The 19552-nt window shown below is 40.1% G+C and overlaps 1 protein-coding gene across 1 annotated transcript; it reads right to left on the reverse strand.

Annotated features, from left to right (window-relative positions):
• Positions 1 to 6357: 6357 nt before the first annotated feature.
• Positions 6358 to 19005, reverse strand: LOC120017824 (polymeric immunoglobulin receptor-like). Its single transcript, XM_038960793.1, has 9 exons — positions 18948 to 19005; positions 18461 to 18766; positions 17637 to 17972; positions 17356 to 17467; positions 16068 to 16162; positions 15814 to 15854; positions 10967 to 11050; positions 10649 to 10708; positions 6358 to 6363 (listed from the first exon to the last, which is right to left on the reverse strand). The coding sequence occupies exons 1-9, from the start codon at positions 19003 to 19005 to the stop codon at positions 6358 to 6360; spliced, it is 1098 nt and encodes a 365-aa protein (XP_038816721.1).
• Between the last annotated feature and the right edge of the window lie 547 nt (positions 19006 to 19552).

Consider the following 19552-nt stretch of genomic DNA (forward strand, 5'->3'; position numbering starts at 1 on the left):
AATATTTTATATTATTAATTTCAAACAACGGCATTAGCATGAGAAGAACTTACCAGTCCAAAACAATGTCCTCTCCGTTCAAAAAATATGCTTCCATTTCAGTCATGGTCGCTAACTGAGTCGTCTTCCAAAAGCATATGTTTCCCTTTCACGATCAATTTCCTCTATAATTTTGTCTACATTCGTATATCTAGTCTTAGATTTAGCTTTCCCTGACTTATTCGCCATGATTTTCGAAATATATAAACATCTGAAGATGCTTGTTACCAAAACAGTGCTGTGCGTAATGAGTTTGGCTACTTCCAGTATGAAACTTCAATGGCGAATGACGATCTTTACGCCGGAGTTTACTACATGGGTTGGTCTTCCAAAACACAAACACATTAGATATTGTCGTTTACCTCTGCTCATTGGCTATCTACCCAGCTAGATTTCAAAACGATCAGTGGTCATCGGGTTAAAATACAGTCAATCAACAAAACAGCGGTCATGTAATTGGTGCACAATGAGGTTGTTACTTGTTGTCTTCCAATCGTTTTTTTCGGGTCAATACGTCCAGCGAAATGACCGATCAAGTTTTGTTGTGTTACAAACAAACAGTTGATTGCAAGGAAACCAAACATGACTGGATAAAGTCAGGTTTAGTCTGTGTATTTCCATCGAATATTTCGTCGAAAATTGAATGACACAAAATTCAACGAGATAAGCGTTCACAAAATGTTTCGTGTTAGGCTATAAAAATGGATTTAACTGAACAAAAGACCATTCATTGTGTAACAATGAGCCTTGGGATTGCAAACAGAGCAAGATCTTCAAAAGGTAAACGATTTATTTCATTGCTATCTGTGATTTTGTTACGCCTGTGCTGGTTGAAAAAGTAGTTTGGTATGGGGCTCTGTGCTCAGATAATCGCATCGTATTCTTTCGCAGTAAATCCTTTTTTAAATCTGACAACGCAGTTGGATTAGCAAGATTCTAGGCTTTTGAAGCATGTGAGACACTTGTATTTTCAGGAATGTTTAATATGACTATTTGTGACGATCACCGTATGTTGTCGAATTCAAACCCGCATCCGGTATCCGTAGATAAGAGAAGTTAATCGGTATCTGCTTTTTTTGGTCCTCCAATAATAGGTATCGGCGTTGAAAAATCATGATCGGTCGACCTCTAGTCATTATGGCCAAACAGTTCTATTTTTGTTTCATCAGACCAGAGGACATTTCTCCAGAAAGTACGATCTTTGTCCCCATTGTCCAGTTGCAAACCGTAGTCCTGCTTTTGTATGGCAGTTTTGGAGCAGTGGCTTCTTCCTTGCTGAGCGGTCTTTCAGGTTATGTCGATATAGGACTCGTTTTACTGTTTATATAGATACTTTTGTACCTGTTTCCTCCAGCATCTTCACAAGGTCCTTTGCTGTTGTTCTGGGATTGATTTGCTCTTTTTGCACCAAAGTACGTTCATCTCTAGGAGACAGAACGCGTCTCCTTCCTGAGCGGTATGACGGCTGCGTGGTCCCATGGTGTTTATGCTTGCATACTATTGCTTGTACAGATGAACGTGGTACCTTCAGACATTTGGAAATTGCTCCCAAGGATGAACCAGACTTGTGGAGGTCCACAATTTTGGCTGATTTCTTTTGATTTTCCCATGATGTCAAACAAAGAGGCACTGAGTTTGAAGGTAGGCCTTGAAATACATCCACATGTACACCTCCAATTGACTCAAATGATGTCAATGAGCCTATCAGAAGCTTCTAAAGCCATGACATAATTTTCTGGAATTTTCCAAGCTGTTTAAACTGATGAAACTCGGTTGAAAAAACCTACTTTATGATGTTTTTCTAATATGTATCAAATAAAATCAGCGCTGGAGATATTCGCCGTGTAAACCGAACGCTTTTCAGAAGGCAATGTCGAGGTCCTTCTCGCGCCTTGGAAAACTGACAAAATGGCTGACCTGCCACTCCAAAAGCTCTTGTTCGACCTCAGATCAAGCTAGACACCCCATTCCACCTTCCACTGCCTGTTGACATCTAGTGTGAAGTGCATGTATATCGATAAATATAAGCCAGTTGAATAGGCAGGCCCTGACACAGAGCCCCATTTTCAGAATTTTCACTTCCTGTCTGGAAGTTTGCTGCCAAATGAGTTCTGTTTTACTCACAGATATAATTCAAACAGTTTTAGAAACTTGAGAGTGTTTTCTATCCAATAGTAATAATAATATGCATATTGTATGATCTAGAATAGAGTACGAGGCCGTTTAAATTGGGCACGATTTTTTCCAAAGTGAAAACAGCGCCCGCCTATTGACAAGAAGTTTTAAAGGTACAGTCAACTTAGTGTATGTAATCTTCTGACCCACTGGAATTGTGATACAGTGAATTATAAGTGAAATAATCTGTCTGTAAACAATTGCTTAAAAATTACTTGAGTCATGCACAAAGTAGATGTTCTAACCGACTTGCCAAAACTATAGTTTGTTAACAAGAAATTTGTGGAGTGGTTGAAAAACAAATTTTAATGACTCCAAGCTAAGTGTATGTAAACTTCCGACTTCAACTGTACATATTACAATTATACGCTTCAACAGTGTTTAACAATCTTGGTCCTAAGACATCAATGGTTACACATTGTAACTAATAGACGAGAAACAGGATTTAAATAGTTAAAGGCTGATTTGTAATTCATATATATAGAAATAGAATTTAAAAACAGTACACTACACTTCCTATGCATCATGTAAATACTCTAAAACCGGTTCATCTCAATACCTAATGCCCTTCATCTGCATTGATCTGATAAACACAGGATAGGTGGAGTATTTCATCAAATGAGACTTAATTTCAGCCAGTAGAGAATGTGAAATGCTTTATTGAAAAGCTCATTTATCCAAGTGTTATAAATACAAGTTCAATCACGTTCAATGCACCCAGTAATGCATTATAAAAAACAGAGGAAGAAAGAGGTGTAAAAGACAGAAAGGGAAAGAGGTAAGCACATAGGAGCAGGAAAGGCAGCACATGATTAATGAATCACAGTGCTACCTAAATATTCTCTCTGTTCATCACAATTACATAACCTTTGGGCCAACGAGAGACACTATTATCTTAAAAGAGGTGAGGTGGCGATGATGGGACTGGTGGTTGGCATCCTCATACATCAAAACATATCTGCAGACGAGAGAGATGGAGAGAGCATGTTTAAGCCTTGTTTTTATTTTTTATTCTAACATTGTTAGTCATCAATCAGGAGGTGAAATGCAAAACGGACCTATCTGTAAATGTACCCATTTAATAACCAGACCTTCATACAAACTTGCTATACTGAATTCTTGACGCACAATCGAACGTGCTGCCATATGCTGCCAGCACGCCCACAAGCGAGTCACAAGGGGCGGCCTAAGCGGCACGCGGCAATTTACCACTATCTAGTGTACATGCACCGTTAGGCCTACTTGTAGCTAACATTTAAGTTAACGTTAGCTACTTCTGTGGCTTGAGACTGCTAGCTAACAATAAACAGACCCCCCTAAAAGAGGCTTAGCCCCCCCCATCAATCTCCAGTGACGTCCCTGCGCTAAACACTGCATGCTTCTTTGTCAAAGGTTCATTGCCACGTTCATGTGCTTTCGGAGTTCTGTGAAATTCCTAGTTCTGACTAGGTATTTTCACTTGAATGACCCTCCAAATCGGAATTACAAGAGAAAAATTAGAAAATGTTGCTGCCCGAGTTGCCGAGTTGTGACGTTTCACCACTGACCTAGGAACATTTTCAAGCAAAAGATGACAATTGTTCTGACCAAATCCCCAAATAGCACATGACTGAAACAAGGTCGTATTTGAAATGTGAAATTTTGACAGGCACATGAATGCACTATTATTATTTTTTATTTAACTAGGCAAGTCAGTTAACTTCTCTAGGATAGGGGGCAGCATTTTCACTTTTGGATGAATTGCGTGCCCATAGTGAACTGCTTATTATTATATATTACTTATTATTACTTTTGGATAGAAAACACTCTGAAGTTTCTAAAACTGTTTGAATGATGTCTGTGAGTATAACAGAACTCATATGGCAGGCAAAAACCTGAGAAAAAATCCAAACAGGAAGTGAAAATTCTGAGAGTGGTCATTGTTAAAGTCTTTGCCTATTCAATTCCCTGTAATATATGGATCTGTTTGCACTTCATACGCCTTCCACTAGATGTGAACAGTCAGTAGAATGTGGAATGAAGCTTATGCTGTGTTGTGGGACCGGATGGGAGGGGAATGAGTCAGTGGTCTGGCAGATTGCCAGTTCCTGGTCACGCGCTTTCCTCATTATATCGTCTTGCGTTCCATTACTTATAGAGACTGAAAAGAATTATCCGGTTGGAACCTTATTGGATATAAATGATAACAACATCCTGAAGATTGATTCTCTACTAAGTTTGACCAGTTTATTCGACCTGGAATATAACTTTTAGAAGTTTTCGTCCGAGTTCGCCTGGACCGGCGCCAGAATTTGGACACGTGAACTAAACGTGCTAGCAAAATTAGCTATTTGGACACTAGTAATGGACATTATCGAACAAAACAACGATTTATTGTGGAACTAGGATTCATGGCACTGCATTCTGATGAAGATAATCAAAGGTAAGGGAAAATTTATGATGTAATTTCGTATTTCTGTTGACTCCAACATGGCGGAGAAATGTTGTTACTATCTGAGCACCGTCTCAGATTATTGCATGGTGTGCTTTTTACGTAAAGTTTTTTTTAAATTTGACACAGCGGTAGCATTAGGAACAGGTGTATCTTTAATTATATGTAAAACATGCATCTTTCATCAAAGTTTATGATGAGTATTTCTGTTATTTGACGTGGCTCTCTGTAATTACTCCAGATATTTTGGAGGCATTTCTGAACATGGCACCAATGTAAACCGAGATTTGTGGATATAAATATGCACATTATCGAACAAAACATAAATGTATTGTGTAACATGATGTCATATGAGTGTCATCTGATGAAGATGTTCAAAGGTTAGTGATTAATTTTATCTCTATTTCTGGTTTTTGTGAAAGCTATCTTTTGCTGGGAAAATGGCTGTGTTTTTCTGTGGCTATGTACTGAGCTAACATGAGCACAACAGATTCACAACATGTGTAGCTTTAATTTGGTGTCTTTCATGTGTGATTTCATGAAAGATTGATTTTTATAGTAATATATTTGAATTTGGCGTGCTACTTTTTTTCTGGATTTTGGCCAAGTGGGACGTTAGCCAAACTCGGACGACACTGGGCCGATTGTGCACTGCCCTATGAGACTCCCAATCACAGCCAGATGTGATACAGCCTGGATTTGAACCAGGGACTGTAGTGACACTTCTTGAATTTAGATGCAGTGTCTTAGACCGCTGCGACACTCGGGTCATCATGAAGTTCCATAGTCAGAAAGTCATAAAACCCGCTCATTTCTACATTTGATCTTCTTAAAATTTTATTTTAAACCTAACTTTAAGACTAACCTAACCACACTGTTAAACTTAACCCTAATCTAACCACATTGTTAACCTTAACCTAACCTAACCACACTGTTAACCTTAACCCTAACCTAACCACACCGTTAACCTTAACCCTAACCTTTAATAAAATGTGTCTGTGGAATCTGACTTTGTGGCTGTGGAATCTGACTCTGTGGCTATGGAAGCTAATGGAATCTGCTTATCATGGTCTGCCCACGACTCCGGGTCCGGGACGAGCTCAACCCCAGCCTTTAAATGGCCATAGCCCCTCCTACAGAAACATTCAAATTCAATAAAAAATACAATACATTCAAAATGATAAATAATATTCTAAATAACATAATAAAAGGTGCCATGAATTAATCAAAGTAATTGTTGATGGATACCAACTTAGGGTACTTAAACAGCAACATATCATAAATGCCCCCATTGTTAATAACCCCCCTCCCTCATACTTTAACAGATTTGGTTTGAACCGCAGGAACCCATTTACAATTGTCCTTCAACTCTCCACTTGGGTTAATCATTTATTTTGGCAGACAGAGACCAGGACACTTGAGTTCTCATTGGCCACCACAAACAGTTCTGATTTTGTATATAGTGTGGCAGACTGCAGGGAGAGGTGAGGGGAGTGGTTATTGAAGGGAGATATCTTGCAGCCCACTGGCGCCACCCCCGAGCCTTATATAGACTTCTTGCCCTAATGAGGCAAGTCTGTGGGGATAAAAGAGGAAGTGGCCTGCTCAAAGAGGCAGAGAACAGAGAGGGAAGTGAGAGAAGAGACAAATGGCTGTGTGATTACCCACCACTGTGTACTGAACCAGTTTGGCTGAGGACATGAGTTTTAGGATTACCCCTGGAGAACGGAACAGACAACCAGAACGGTTTGTGGACTGTGAAATGGTTGGTGAATTCCCCCCCTTTCCCCAGTGTGCAAATCTTCCTAATAAACTTCCCATTTGCATTCTAGTTGTGCTCCTTGTGCGTGTTTGGTTATTGAACTTCTTGACGTGGAAACCCCACACCCTTGAACCTGCTACAGTAGGTTCAGAACTTTTATGAAACAGCACAGTTGGAAAATATATAGCAAATATAAAAAACTGGATGGTCTTCAGAGATAGATGGGAGGGGTTGAGGAAAGCTGAAGGACTAAAAACAAACTAAAGATAACTAATGTAAAATATACTGTGCCAGTAAAATGTATTTAAAGCTGGAAGTAGAAGCCTAAGTGTTGTTGTCCATGTGTGTATATGTAAACTCAGCAAAAAAAGAAATGTCCTCACTGTCAACTGTGTTTATTTTCAGCAAACTTAAAATGTGTAAATATTTGTATGAACATAACAAGATTCAACAACTGAGACATAAACTGAACAAGTTCCACAGACATTTGACTAACAGAAATGGAATAATGTGTCCCGCAACAAAGAGGGGGTCAAAAGTAACAGTCAGTATCTGGTGTGGCCACCAGCTGCATTAACCTCTAACGAGCCTCAACCCCGGATCCGGGATCACCCCCCACCCCCCCCACACTGATTAGCATCGCTAGCATAGCGTCACAATTAAATAGTAGCATCTAAATATCATTAAATCACAAGTCCAAGCCACCTAATGAAAGATACAGATCTTGTGAATAAAGCCACCATTTCAGATTTTTAAAATGTTTTACAGGGAAGACACAATATGTAAATCTATTAGCTAACCACGTTAGCAAAGGACACGATTTTTTTACTCCCAACAGCTTTTTCCTGCGTCAGTAGCTATCACTAATTCGACTAGATAAAAATATATATAGCCACTAACCAAGAAACAACTTCATAATATGACAGTCTGATAACATATTTATGGTATAGCATAGTTTTTTTGGGGAAAAATGTGCATTTTTCAGGTATAAATCACAGTTCTACATTGCAGCTGCAATCTGAAATAGTGCTGACCCAGCCAGAACAATTACAGAGACCAACGTCATATAACGAATTACTCATCTTAAAACATTTCAGAAAAATACACAGCGTACAGATATTGAAAGCCCAACATCTGGTGAATCCAAACAATATTTCAGATTTATTAAATGTTTTATAACGAAAACAAAATGTAGCGCTAAATTAGCATAGCTATACAAGGCAGATTCGGCTAGGCGCCCACGGTCAGTTCACATGCACAACAGATATGATATAACATCGTAAATTGGGTCTTACTATGGCTGATCTTTCATCAGAATGTTGATCAAAGTGTCCTTTGTCAAGATGAGTCGTTGGTTCCGTTCAGAAATCTTCCTTTCCCACTCCATTTAGCACAGGTACCGGTCGAGTGGCACAGATCTCTCAAATGTAAATAAATTGTGACAACGGAACACCGCAAAACTCCCAAAAAAATTCAAATAATCTGATTAAACTATATTGAAAAAACATACATTACGATGATATGGTCACATGTATCAAACAAAATTCGACACGGAGATAGTTTTCATCCATAACGCCAGCAAAACAGTACACAATCGCAGCTCCAACTCGTGCGAATCAGCAAACCGGAAGTTGTCGGTCACGCCAAAGAAATAGGTCTTATTTCACGTCAGTACCAGATAAACAAAGAATTTCTCCTCTGACGTCTTCTTGACACCCAGAGGAAGGCGAATGAGGTGTGTTTCGGGTCATAGGGGGCACGACCATATATAGGCAGAGCTTTGAAGCCAGCATAACACATCTTGATTTTATGTTCTTGGTCATGGAAAGTGCTGTGAAATGACTTCTGTATCACTCAGAGACAAAATTGAAACGGTTTTAGAAACTAGAGATTGTTTTCTTTCCAATGGTATTATTTATATGCATGTAGTAAGAGCAATAATTGAATAAGAGGCAGTTTAATCTGTTGAGCAAATTATGCTAATGGGAAAATAGCACCCCCTGTATTCTCAAGAAGTTAAGTACTGCAGTGCATCTCCTCCTCATGGACTGCACCAGATTTGCCAGTTCTTGCTGTGAGATGTTACCCCACTCTTCCACCAGGCACCTGCAAGTTCCCGGACATTTCTGGGGGGAATGGCCCTAGCCCTCACCCTCCGATCCAACAGGTCCCAGACGTGCTCAATGGGATTGAGATCCAGGCTCTTTTCTGGCCATGGGAGAACACTGACATTCCTGACCTTGCAGGAAATCACGCACAGGACGAGCAGTATGGCTGGTGGCATTGTCATGCCTGAGGGTCATGTCAGGATGAGCCTGCAGGAAGGGTACAACATGAGGGAGGAGGATGTCTTCCCAGTAATGAGACTGCCATCAATGACAACAAGCTCAGTCCGATGATGCTGTGACACACCGCACCAGACCATGACGGACCCGCCACCTACAAATCGATCCTGCTCCAGAGTACAGGCCTCGGTATAACGCTCATTCCTTTGACGATAAACGCGAATCCGACGATCACCCTGGTGAGACAAAACCGCGACTCGTCAGTGAAGAGCACTTTTTGCCAGTCCTTTCTGGTCCAGCGATGGTGGGTTTGTGCCCATAGGCGATGTTGTTGCCGGTGATGTCTGGTGAGGAACTGCCTTACAACAGGCCTACAAGCACTCAGTCCAGCCTCTCTCAGCCTATTGCGGACAGTCTGAGCACTGATGGAGGGATTGTGCGTTCCTGGTGTAACTCGGGCAGTTGTTGTTGCCATCCTGTACCTGTCCCACAAGTGTGATGTACCAGTCCTGTGCAGGTGTTGTTACACATGGTCTGCCACTGCGAGCATGATCAGCTGTCTCCCTGTAGCTCTGTCTTAGGCGTCTCACAGTATGGACATTGCAATTTTTTGCCCTGGCCACATCTGCAGTCCTCATGCCTCCTTGCAGCATTCCTAAGGCGCAGATGAGCAGGGACCCTGGGCATCTTTCTTTTGGTGTTTTTCAGAGTCAGTAGAAAGGCCTCTTTAGTGTCCTAAGTTTTCATAACTGTGACCTAAATTGCCTACCGTCTGTAAGCTGTTAGTGTCTCAACGACCGTTCCGCAGGTGCATGTTCATTAATTATTTATGGTTCATTGAACAAGCATGAGAAACTGTTTAAACCCTTTACAATGAAGATCTGTGAAGTTATTTGGATTTGTACGAATTATCTTTGAAAGACAGGGTCCTGAAAAAAGGGACATTTCTTTTAATTGCTGAGTTTCTCTCTCTCTATATATATATATATATATATATATATATATGGGGGATTGGAAATGATGCAGACAATTAGATTGATAGAAGCCACAATCTATCTGCAATATTAAAGCTGATCTACCCCCAAAAAATGTAATGAAAATTTCAGTGATTCCCAATAAATATAACATGATTTGCAAAAAGAAAATGCTTCTGTGTAATTCCTACAAATATTTGCTATAAATAGATGTAACAATTGCATTGAACCCTCAATGTCCATTGGGCAATATATAGTAAATGTTATTATTGCAGTTCAGTATACTAAGATCTGAATACACGTTTGATCATGATTAGTTACAGGCATAGGACATTAAACTAGATGAGATCAATAAGATCATGATGTAAGAAATAAGAGATAATGATAATGATAATCACAACAAACACAGCAGACTGTTTTATTACACTAAAGAATAGAGGGGTCTTTCTGGGGTGGGTTAAGAGGTATGACAGAAGCATATTGGAGGCAGATAGATGATGTAACACAGGAGAGGGGAGTGTTCTGTCCTTCCAGTAAAAGGACTCGACCGAGGTCTTCTCAGTCAGTTACTATTGTGCTGCTGCCCTCTGCTGGAGAGGAAGTGAAACATTCAGTCACATTCTCCATGGTTATGTTTCCATTAGGCACAGATCTAGGATCAGTTTCCCCTCCTCCTATCCTAACCTTAACCTTTGGTGGGAAAAAATTGAAATCTGATCCAAGATCAGTATCTAGGGGCAACGTCAACCTAAACCCAGGTACAGTCCACACTGTAATGTTATGGACACACACTGATAACAATGAGTTTAGCTGGTCACAATGTGATAATAAAGTTATACATGCAGCAAAACAAATACACTGATAAAGATGTGTGTGGTTAAAGAGTGATGTTTACTACACATAGTAATGTAGTGTTGTCTGTATCTTTGTTGAGAGATCAGCATCATCTGGTACAACAGACAGAGGAGACACCAACACTGACCTGTGTGGTCACCTGTAGAGCTAGTGAGCTGTAGACCACATTATCATCTGGTTCTGCTGACTACAGAGGAGGAACAGGGAGAGAGGTGAACAGGGACACTTCTGTCATGATGGAGAGAACACTATAAAAACACAGTTCTCAGTGAAATTAAAAAGTGTAGACAGTTATAATTGTGATATGTAACATAAAGGTGATATATTAGGCCTACAGCTATAATGGTGACATAACCATGACTATATTAACACTGAGGAAACAATCACCTACTGTTGTTTCTGATAACATAATACTAGCTGAGGATAATCAGTAGAAAAGCTTTACCTTGGTCTGTCCTTTTAGTTGGGCCTTGTGCTGGAGGATGACAGTGCTGTATGTGACATCATCATCAGCTTCAAGAAATGGATCCTGCTGATAGAGACACAAATAACAAAAATTTATTGTTTTAGTGAACCTATTGCTTATTCCAAGACAAAAAATGATACTGTAAATACAATTGTTTTCTAAACAGATGTACATTTGCTAAGGCTATGACATTTTATGAGTAACAGTAATAATGTTGTCTAAGAGCCGAGATGCTTGTAGCCATATGCTGACCTTCTCTGCTGTCCTGAACTGATCAGGCATCACAGTGCTGTACATCACGTCATGGTGGCTCTCTGGGTTTGGCCTCTGAGAAATGGACTGCACAGAAGGTAAACACATGGCTACATGCATAGGAAGAGAGAGGATCTTCAGATACTCAGCTCACACTGCAGCAGAGAGAGAGAGAGAACTCCAGTTCAAACTGCAGAGATGGCAAAAACACTTTCACCCTGCCACCAAACAGCAGTTGATTGCAAGCATTTCGCGGGGCTATGCCTCAAAACCTTATATCTCATTGTCCTACCATTCCAACAGCGTATATGAACAGGTCCACCTCTAGATAGCAGCAATCCCAACTTTCACCAGGACCCTGAAGGACTTCACCCTCAACCGTACCCCCAGCAACTCACACAGGAGCAACAGAGCAACGGACACCCCGCCCAGACCAGCGAGACACCAACCCAGATCTGTAAGACCCCCTCCTGAAAGACCTGCACTTAGAGAATCCACGCCAAGATGACCTACACCCAGACCACAGCATCACCAGCCACACCCCAATCAGCTAAGACCACTCCAAGCAAACCCTGGCCACACCCTTTATAGGCCCCCCGTATCAGACCTAGGCCCCTTCTGCCCACACCCAAGCCGTGAGCAGAGCAACAGGCCAAACCCCCACTATTACACCCGCCCAAGCCCCATCCTGCAACCTAAGAGGTATGTATGAGATGCTCAACATGCTCTGCTCACACCTACTGTGATGGTCCGGGCCTAAACCACTCAAAAACAACACTAGACACTATGAAACACAAAGCATTAACTATCTCATCCTGGAATATACAAGGTCTGAGGTCATCTGCCTTTGGCCTTAAGAGCAGGAACCCAGACTTCATCAAAGAAATTGGAAATATAGACATTGTCATCCTACAAGAAACATGGTATTAAGGAGATGGATCAACTGGTTGCCGTCTAGGCTACAGAGAGCTGGTAGTCCCATCCACCAAACTACCAGGTGTGAAACAGAGAGACTCAGGGGGAATGCTAATTTCGTATAGAGCAGACCTAACCCACTCTATTAGTCAAAAAAGGGAACATTTTACGTCTGGCTAGAAACTAATAATGAAATGATCTCTACAGAAAAAAATGTCCTCATGTGTACTACCTATATCCCCTCAATAGAATCCCTATGCTTTAACGATGACCGATTCTCCATCCTAGAGGGGGAGATCTACAATTTGCAGTCTCAGGGACATGTACTAGTCTGTGGCGACCTAAATGCCAGAACTGGACAAAAACCTGACACCCTCAGCACACAGGGGGACAAACACCTACCTGGAGAATTCCCTCCCCCATATGCCCCCCTAGACACAACTACGACAACATAACCAACAAAAATGGGTCACAACTCCTGCAGGTCTGTCGGACGCTGGGTATGTACATAGTCAGTGGTAGGCTTCGAGGGGACTCCTATGGTAGGTACACCTGTAGCTCATCTCTTGGCAGTAGTACTATAGACCACTGACCTCAACCCAGAGTCTCTTAGAGAATTCACAGTCAGTCCACTGAGACCCCTATCACATCACAGCAAAATCACACTCCACTTGAACAGAACTATGCTCAATCTTGAGGCATCAAAGCCAAAGGAACGGAATAATATTAAGAAATGCTATAGATAGAAGGAACATAGTGTGGAAATCTAACAAAAAACTATTAGTCAACAACAAATTCAATCCCTTCTAGACAATTTCCTGGACAAAATGTTTCACTGTAATAGTGAAGGTGTAAACTTGGCAGTAGAAAAACTAAACAGTATATTTGGCCTTTCAGCTTCCATATCAAATGTAAAAATGTCAAGCAGACAACCTAAGAAAATTAACAACAATGACAAATGGTTTGATGAAGAATGCAAAAACCTAAGAAAGAAATTGAGACATCTATCCAACCAAAAACAGAGTTTCAGAAAACCTGAGCCTACGCTTTCACTATGGTGAATCACTAAAACAATACAGAAATACACTACGGAAAAAGAAGGAAAAGCACGTCAGAAATCAGCTCAATGTAATTGAAGAATCCATAGAATCTAACCACTTCTGGGAAAATTGGAAAACTCTAAACAAACAACAACACGAATAGTTATCTATCCGGAGGTGTATGGATAAACCACTTCTCCAATCTGTTTGGCTCTATAACAAAGGACAAACAGCAAATTTTAGAATCAACTATTAAAGACTTCCACGACCCACTTGATTGTCCAATTACGTTGAATGAACTACAGGACAAAATACAAACCTTCCAACCCAAAAAGGCCTGTGGGGCTGATGGTATCCTAAATTAAATAATAAAGTATACAGACCACAAATTCCAATTGGCTATACTTAAACTCTATAACATAATCCACAGCTCTGGCACATTCCCCAATATTTGGAACCAAGGACCAGTGATGTTAAGTACTCAAGTAAAAATACTTTAAAGAACTACTTAAGTAGCTGTTTTTTGTATCTGTACTTTTCAACATATATATCACTGAATTGGCGAGGGCACTGGAACAGTTTGCAGCACCCGGCCTCACCCTACTAGAATCTGAAGTCAAATGTCAACTGTTTCCTCTTAATCAGGTGCTTCTGTCCCCAACCAAGGAGGGCCTACAGCAGCACCTAGATCTTCTTCACGGATTCTGTCAGACCTGGGCCGTGATAGCAAATCTCATTTAGACAAAAAATAATGGTCTTCCAAAAAAGGTCCAGTTGCCAGGACCACAAATATCAATTCCATCAAGACACCGTTGCCCTAGAGCACACAAAAAACTATACATACCTTGGCCTAAACATCAATGCCACAGGTAACTTCCACAAAGCTGTGAACGATCTGAGAGACAAGGCAAGAAGAGCCTTCTATGCCATCAAAAGGAACATCACATTTTACATACCAATTTGGAGCTAGCTAAAAATACTTGAAACAGTTATAGAACCCATTGCCCTTTATGGTTGTGAGGTCTGGGGTCACCTCACCAACAAGAATTCACAAAATGGGACAACACCAAATTGAGACTCTGCATGCAGAATTCTGCAAAAATATCCTCAGTGTACAATGTAAAACACCAAATAATGCATGCAGAGCAGAATTAGGCCGATACCCGCTAATGATCAAAATACAGAAAAGAGACGTTCATTCTACAACCACACAAAAGGAAGCGATTCCCAAACCTTCCTAAACAAAGCCATCACCTACAGATAAATTATCTTCGAGAAGAGTCCCCTCATCAAGCTGGTCCTGGGGCTCTGTTCACAAACACATACAGACCCCACAGTGCCCTAGGACAGCAACACAACTAGACCCAACCAAATCATGAGAAAGCAAAAACATAATTACTTCACACATTGTTAAGAATTTACAAAAAAACTGAGCAAACTAGAATGTTATTTGGCCCTAAACAGAGAGTACACAGTGGCAGAATACCTGATCACTGTGACAGACCGAAAAAAAATTGAAATCTTTAACTATGTATAGCCTTGCTATTGAGAAAGGCTGCTGGAAGCAGACCTGGCTCTCAAGGGAAGCCAGGCTATGTGCACACTGCCCACAAAATGAGGTGTGAACTGAGCTGCACTTCCTAACCTCCTGCCAAATGTATGACACATATTTCCCTCAGATTACACAGACCAACAAAGAATTTGAAAACAAATCCAATTTTGATAAACCCATATCTATTGGTTAAAATACCACAGTGTGTAATCACAGCAGCAAGATTTGTGAACTGTTGCCACAAGAAAAACCTATACAACGTATTTTTATGTATATTTATTTTCCCTTTCGTACTTTAACTCTTTGCACATCATTGCAACACTATATATAGATATAATATGACATTGGAAATGTATTTTGGAACTTTTGTGATTGTGATGTTTACTGTAATGTTGTATTGTTATTTCACTTTGTTTATTATCTATTTCACTTGCTTTGGCAATGTAAACATATGTTTCCAATGCCAATTTTTTTAAATGTAATTTAATTTAGTTAGGAGAGGGAGATAGAGAACACCAGCTCACACTGCAGAAATCGAAGAGAGAGAGAGAGAGAGAGAGAGAGAGAGAGAGAGAGAGAGAGAGAGAGAGAGAGAGAGAGAGAGAGAGAGAGAGAGCGAGAGAGAGAGAGAGAGAGAGAGAGAGAACCCCGGCTCACTGCAGAGATGGAGTGATTGGTTCTAGTCCAAGATCTCCACAGACCAAACCCAGGTTTTTCAGTTTGTACCTGCTGTGCTGTTTTTCTGGTGTGGGTCACTGTGCTGTATGTAATGTCCTGCTCAGAGTCAGCAGACTGCAAAGAAATAAATAGCAAAGAGAAACAGGACATGTCTATTTACCACCTAAACCACAGTTTGTTTCAGATGTATGTTTAGTGAACTGACAATTTCCTGTTATCTGTCTTTTAACAGTATTTTTCACCATATTTTGGGTTCCATTAATGTGTTCCATTAGAATATGGGACCTTTTATGTCAACTCATTGATAATCAACTGAAGAGGTAACACTAGAGTCAAATGGCAGATTTGCAGATGGTTGAAAAGAATATAATAAAATAACTGTATCCTACCACTGAGTTGTTAGTTGTCTGGTCCTTGGCCTTATTGTCCTCTGGAATAAAGAGAGGGAGATATCAACTACTTCTGAGTTTGTTATAGTACAATAATACCTCTGAATGGATTTCTTAAAGACAATTCCTCCAAATACTTTCTGTCATTCAAGATGAATCACAGGCAAGAAATATACTGTTGGTCACAATATTAATATATTTAGTATGTTCTAAACTATTCTCCTTTTTTATATTCACATAAAATGACTACTTACTATGTTTTCTCCACATCTTCCATGTTACTAGGATACCAGCTGTCACCACCACCAACATGCCCAGAGAGATGAGTAGGACTTTCACATCTATGGACCTGATGGATTACAAACACGAACTTGAATTAAAAATACAAGTAAAATAGATCATTATAAATTGATCATTTGTTGTATGCACTTGTTGTGATACATGGAACAATTATTTATCTATTCACATGTGTGGAGTTTGTGTCACGCCCTGGCCATAGAGAGACTTTTATTCTCTATTTTGGTTAGGCCAGGGTATGACTAGGGTGGGCATTCTTGTTTCTTTATTTCTATGTTTTCTATTTCTTTGTGTTTGGCCGGGTGTGGTTCTCAATCAGAGGCAGCTGTCTATCGTTGTCTCTGATTGAGAACCATACTTAGGTAGCCCTTTTTCCACCTGTCTTTGTGGGAAGTTGACTTTGTTTAGGGCACATAGCCTTTAGCTTCACGGTTTGTTTTGTAGTGTTTATTGTTTTGTTCGGCGTCTTGTCTAAATAAAGAACATGTACGCTCACCACCCTGCACCTTGGTCCTCTCCTTTCAACAGCTGTGACAGTTTGACCATGCAAATTAAGAGATATGATTATTATTGATATTATGACTATTTTTTAAGTGTGCAACTTGTTCTTGCACATGAGTGAGTATAACACCAACATTTGTGCTACTTCTCACAAGGCAACCACAGAGATGTTCTAACCAAGAGGAAGTGATAACAGTCTCTATATGCATTTAGGGAGGGTGTTTGTGTCACGCCCTGGCCTTTGTTATCTTTGTTTTCTGTAATAGTTTGGTTAGGTCAGGGTGTGACAGGGGGGATGTTTGTGTGTTTTTGTCTCGTCTTGGGTGGTTGTATGGTATAGGGGGTTTAGGTAGAGTAGATGGGTTTGTGTTTGAGTGTAGGTGTCTAGGTATGTCTATGGTTGCCTGAATGGTTCTCAATCAGAGACAGCTGTCATTCATTGTCTCTGATTGGGAGCCATATTTAAGGCAGCCATAGGCAGTTGGCTTTTGTGGGTAGTTGTCTATGTCTATGTTGCATGTTAGCACTTAGTCTTTTATAGCTTCACGTTTGTTGTTTTCGTCTTCCAATAAAAGAAGATGTATTTTTCACACGCTGCGCCTTGGTCCACTCATTGTCCTCAAGACGATCATGACAGTTTGGTTATCATTAACTGTTGTAGTGTATGATGGAATTGTAATGTTTCTCTGTGTTCATATTATCTAGCAACATGTGGGATAATACAGCTGAAGGAGTGATAATAACCTCTGGTGGACTTCCTCCATGTTCCCCTCAGCTCCTTGACTTGTGTTGTCAGTCTGAACAGGCTCAGCAGTTGGAGAGGCAGAGGGTTGTTGAGGGGTTGGATCTTGGGTTGCTGTGAGGTTAAACAACAATATCATCAATGAAGTTAATGGTAAACCAGATAGTCAGGTTGTATAGCAACATCACATTCATAGTTAATATTACAATCAGTTCCAGATGATGCCAGTGGATAAAACAAAGTGAATCATATTGATCATAAAGTATGTGATTGATCTACTAACATGAGGTCATCTTAGAGGTTCTCTGTGTTGCAGTTTGTTGACTGACAGTGATGTGAACAGGCATCTCTAGTTCTCCCACTCTACACCAATACCAGTCAGTGTTCTCCATCTTCAGTTCACTCATAGTCACTGTTAAGGCTTTTCTGTTGTTGGCTTCACTAGTCCTCTTTAATTTCACTGATGTTCCATGTAAAGTCCAAGAATACCACATCACACCATCACCACCCATCCTGCACCACTTCATAAATCCAGTGTTACTATAGTAACAATGAACAGTGACACTCCCTCCTCCTTCTCCAGTCACTTCCTGTTGTTCCACATAGAGTTCTGAAGTACCTGAACACAGAGGTAAGAAACAAGAATTCAGAGAAGAAGAAAGTGCTTTTACAACAGGCTCCTTCCAAGTTCCTTAAAGCTGCATTCTGTGATTGGAACATCTATTTTTGGTCTTTTAAATTCATAATAATTATATATTGCCATTGATTCTTGAAGAATGTAACTTTCCTCACAAGCTTAGTTCTGTTACTCCATCATTACCCAAAATATAATCTTGTTTTACTCAGCTGTTTGTAAGCAATCTAATTGTAAACAAACAATGTACAGCTTCAAAACATGGTCAGTTCATTGCACATAGATGTACAGTATAGATCTGTCTATGAATTTCAGAGTGGTTACACAGTTCTCATTGCATTTGTTGTAATAGGCTATTTATAATTGGGTCATTATTTAGTATTTGACATTGCAGGTTTACAGGACAATCCATTGGATATTGCTGAATACTATTTATTCTACTTTACTAGATACAAGCAGTGAAGGGATCGTACCTGGAGTGACAGATAGGTAGATCCATTGTATCCTGATATCTGGTCCTCCATTGATCTCCACAACACACCTGTAATTCCCATAGTCCCATGACTTCAGGTCAGTCATGGTCACAGTGAGGATTCTCTTGTTGATGTCATCAGAGATTGAGGTCTTACCACGGCTCTTAGGATGGTCAGTGCGTACTACAGAGGAGCAACGAGTCCAATCATACCCTTTACACCAGTATTTCACATGGTTTATGTAATACTGATCATAGCTACATGGGAAGGTGATGGAGCCTCCTGTCTGCACAGACACATACCCCACTGTGGACACATCAACACAAAACACATTTCAATTAGAGTTAAAATGTAATATAATCTTTACAGAGGAAACGTTTAAAAATCAAATTAATCCAACACTTTAAACAGTTTGTTCATGATTGAGATTGATTATACAGTGTTTAAAGTGAATTGACCCAGGTAACTTAATTAATAAAAATGTTACCCTTACCTGCTGAGAGTCTGTAGAAGATGAGGAGGAGGAGGGAGAGATGAAGAGCCATGAGAGTTAGAATCTGCCTGTTATGTTAAATGGTACCTGAGCACAAATGTGTGTCAAGGACCAAGGCACCAGTGAGAACTACTACTTCCTAGTGTTCACAGACCTCACTTTAACTCTCTTCCTGCTTCTGTTTGTGTGTACATGCCCCCCTCAGTGGCAGAGAGCAACTATTGCATTATATAGACTAGTTTAACCCCAAAATCATAGTCACTACAATGTATTTCAGCTTTCAGCTTTGTCTAAGGGCTCCTTGGGACCAAGAGTCACTACTATCCTTTTACTCTCTACTGGAACATAGGCCACTAATGATTACAAGATTAGATAATTGGGCAAAATGAACCACATTCCCATTGGGAAAAATCTATATTTCGGTATATAACAAACAGTGCCTTCAGAAATTATTCAGACCCGTTGACATTTTCCATATTTTGTTATGTTACAGCCTTATTAAAACATGTATTATAAAAAAACTATCATCAGCAATCTACACACAATACCCCATAAAATAGATTTTTAGAAATGTTTGCAAATGTATTACAAATAAAAAC

Source organism: Salvelinus namaycush, chromosome 22 (genome assembly GCF_016432855.1).
Source record: "Salvelinus namaycush isolate Seneca chromosome 22, SaNama_1.0, whole genome shotgun sequence".
Lineage (NCBI taxonomy): Eukaryota > Metazoa > Chordata > Actinopteri > Salmoniformes > Salmonidae > Salvelinus > Salvelinus namaycush.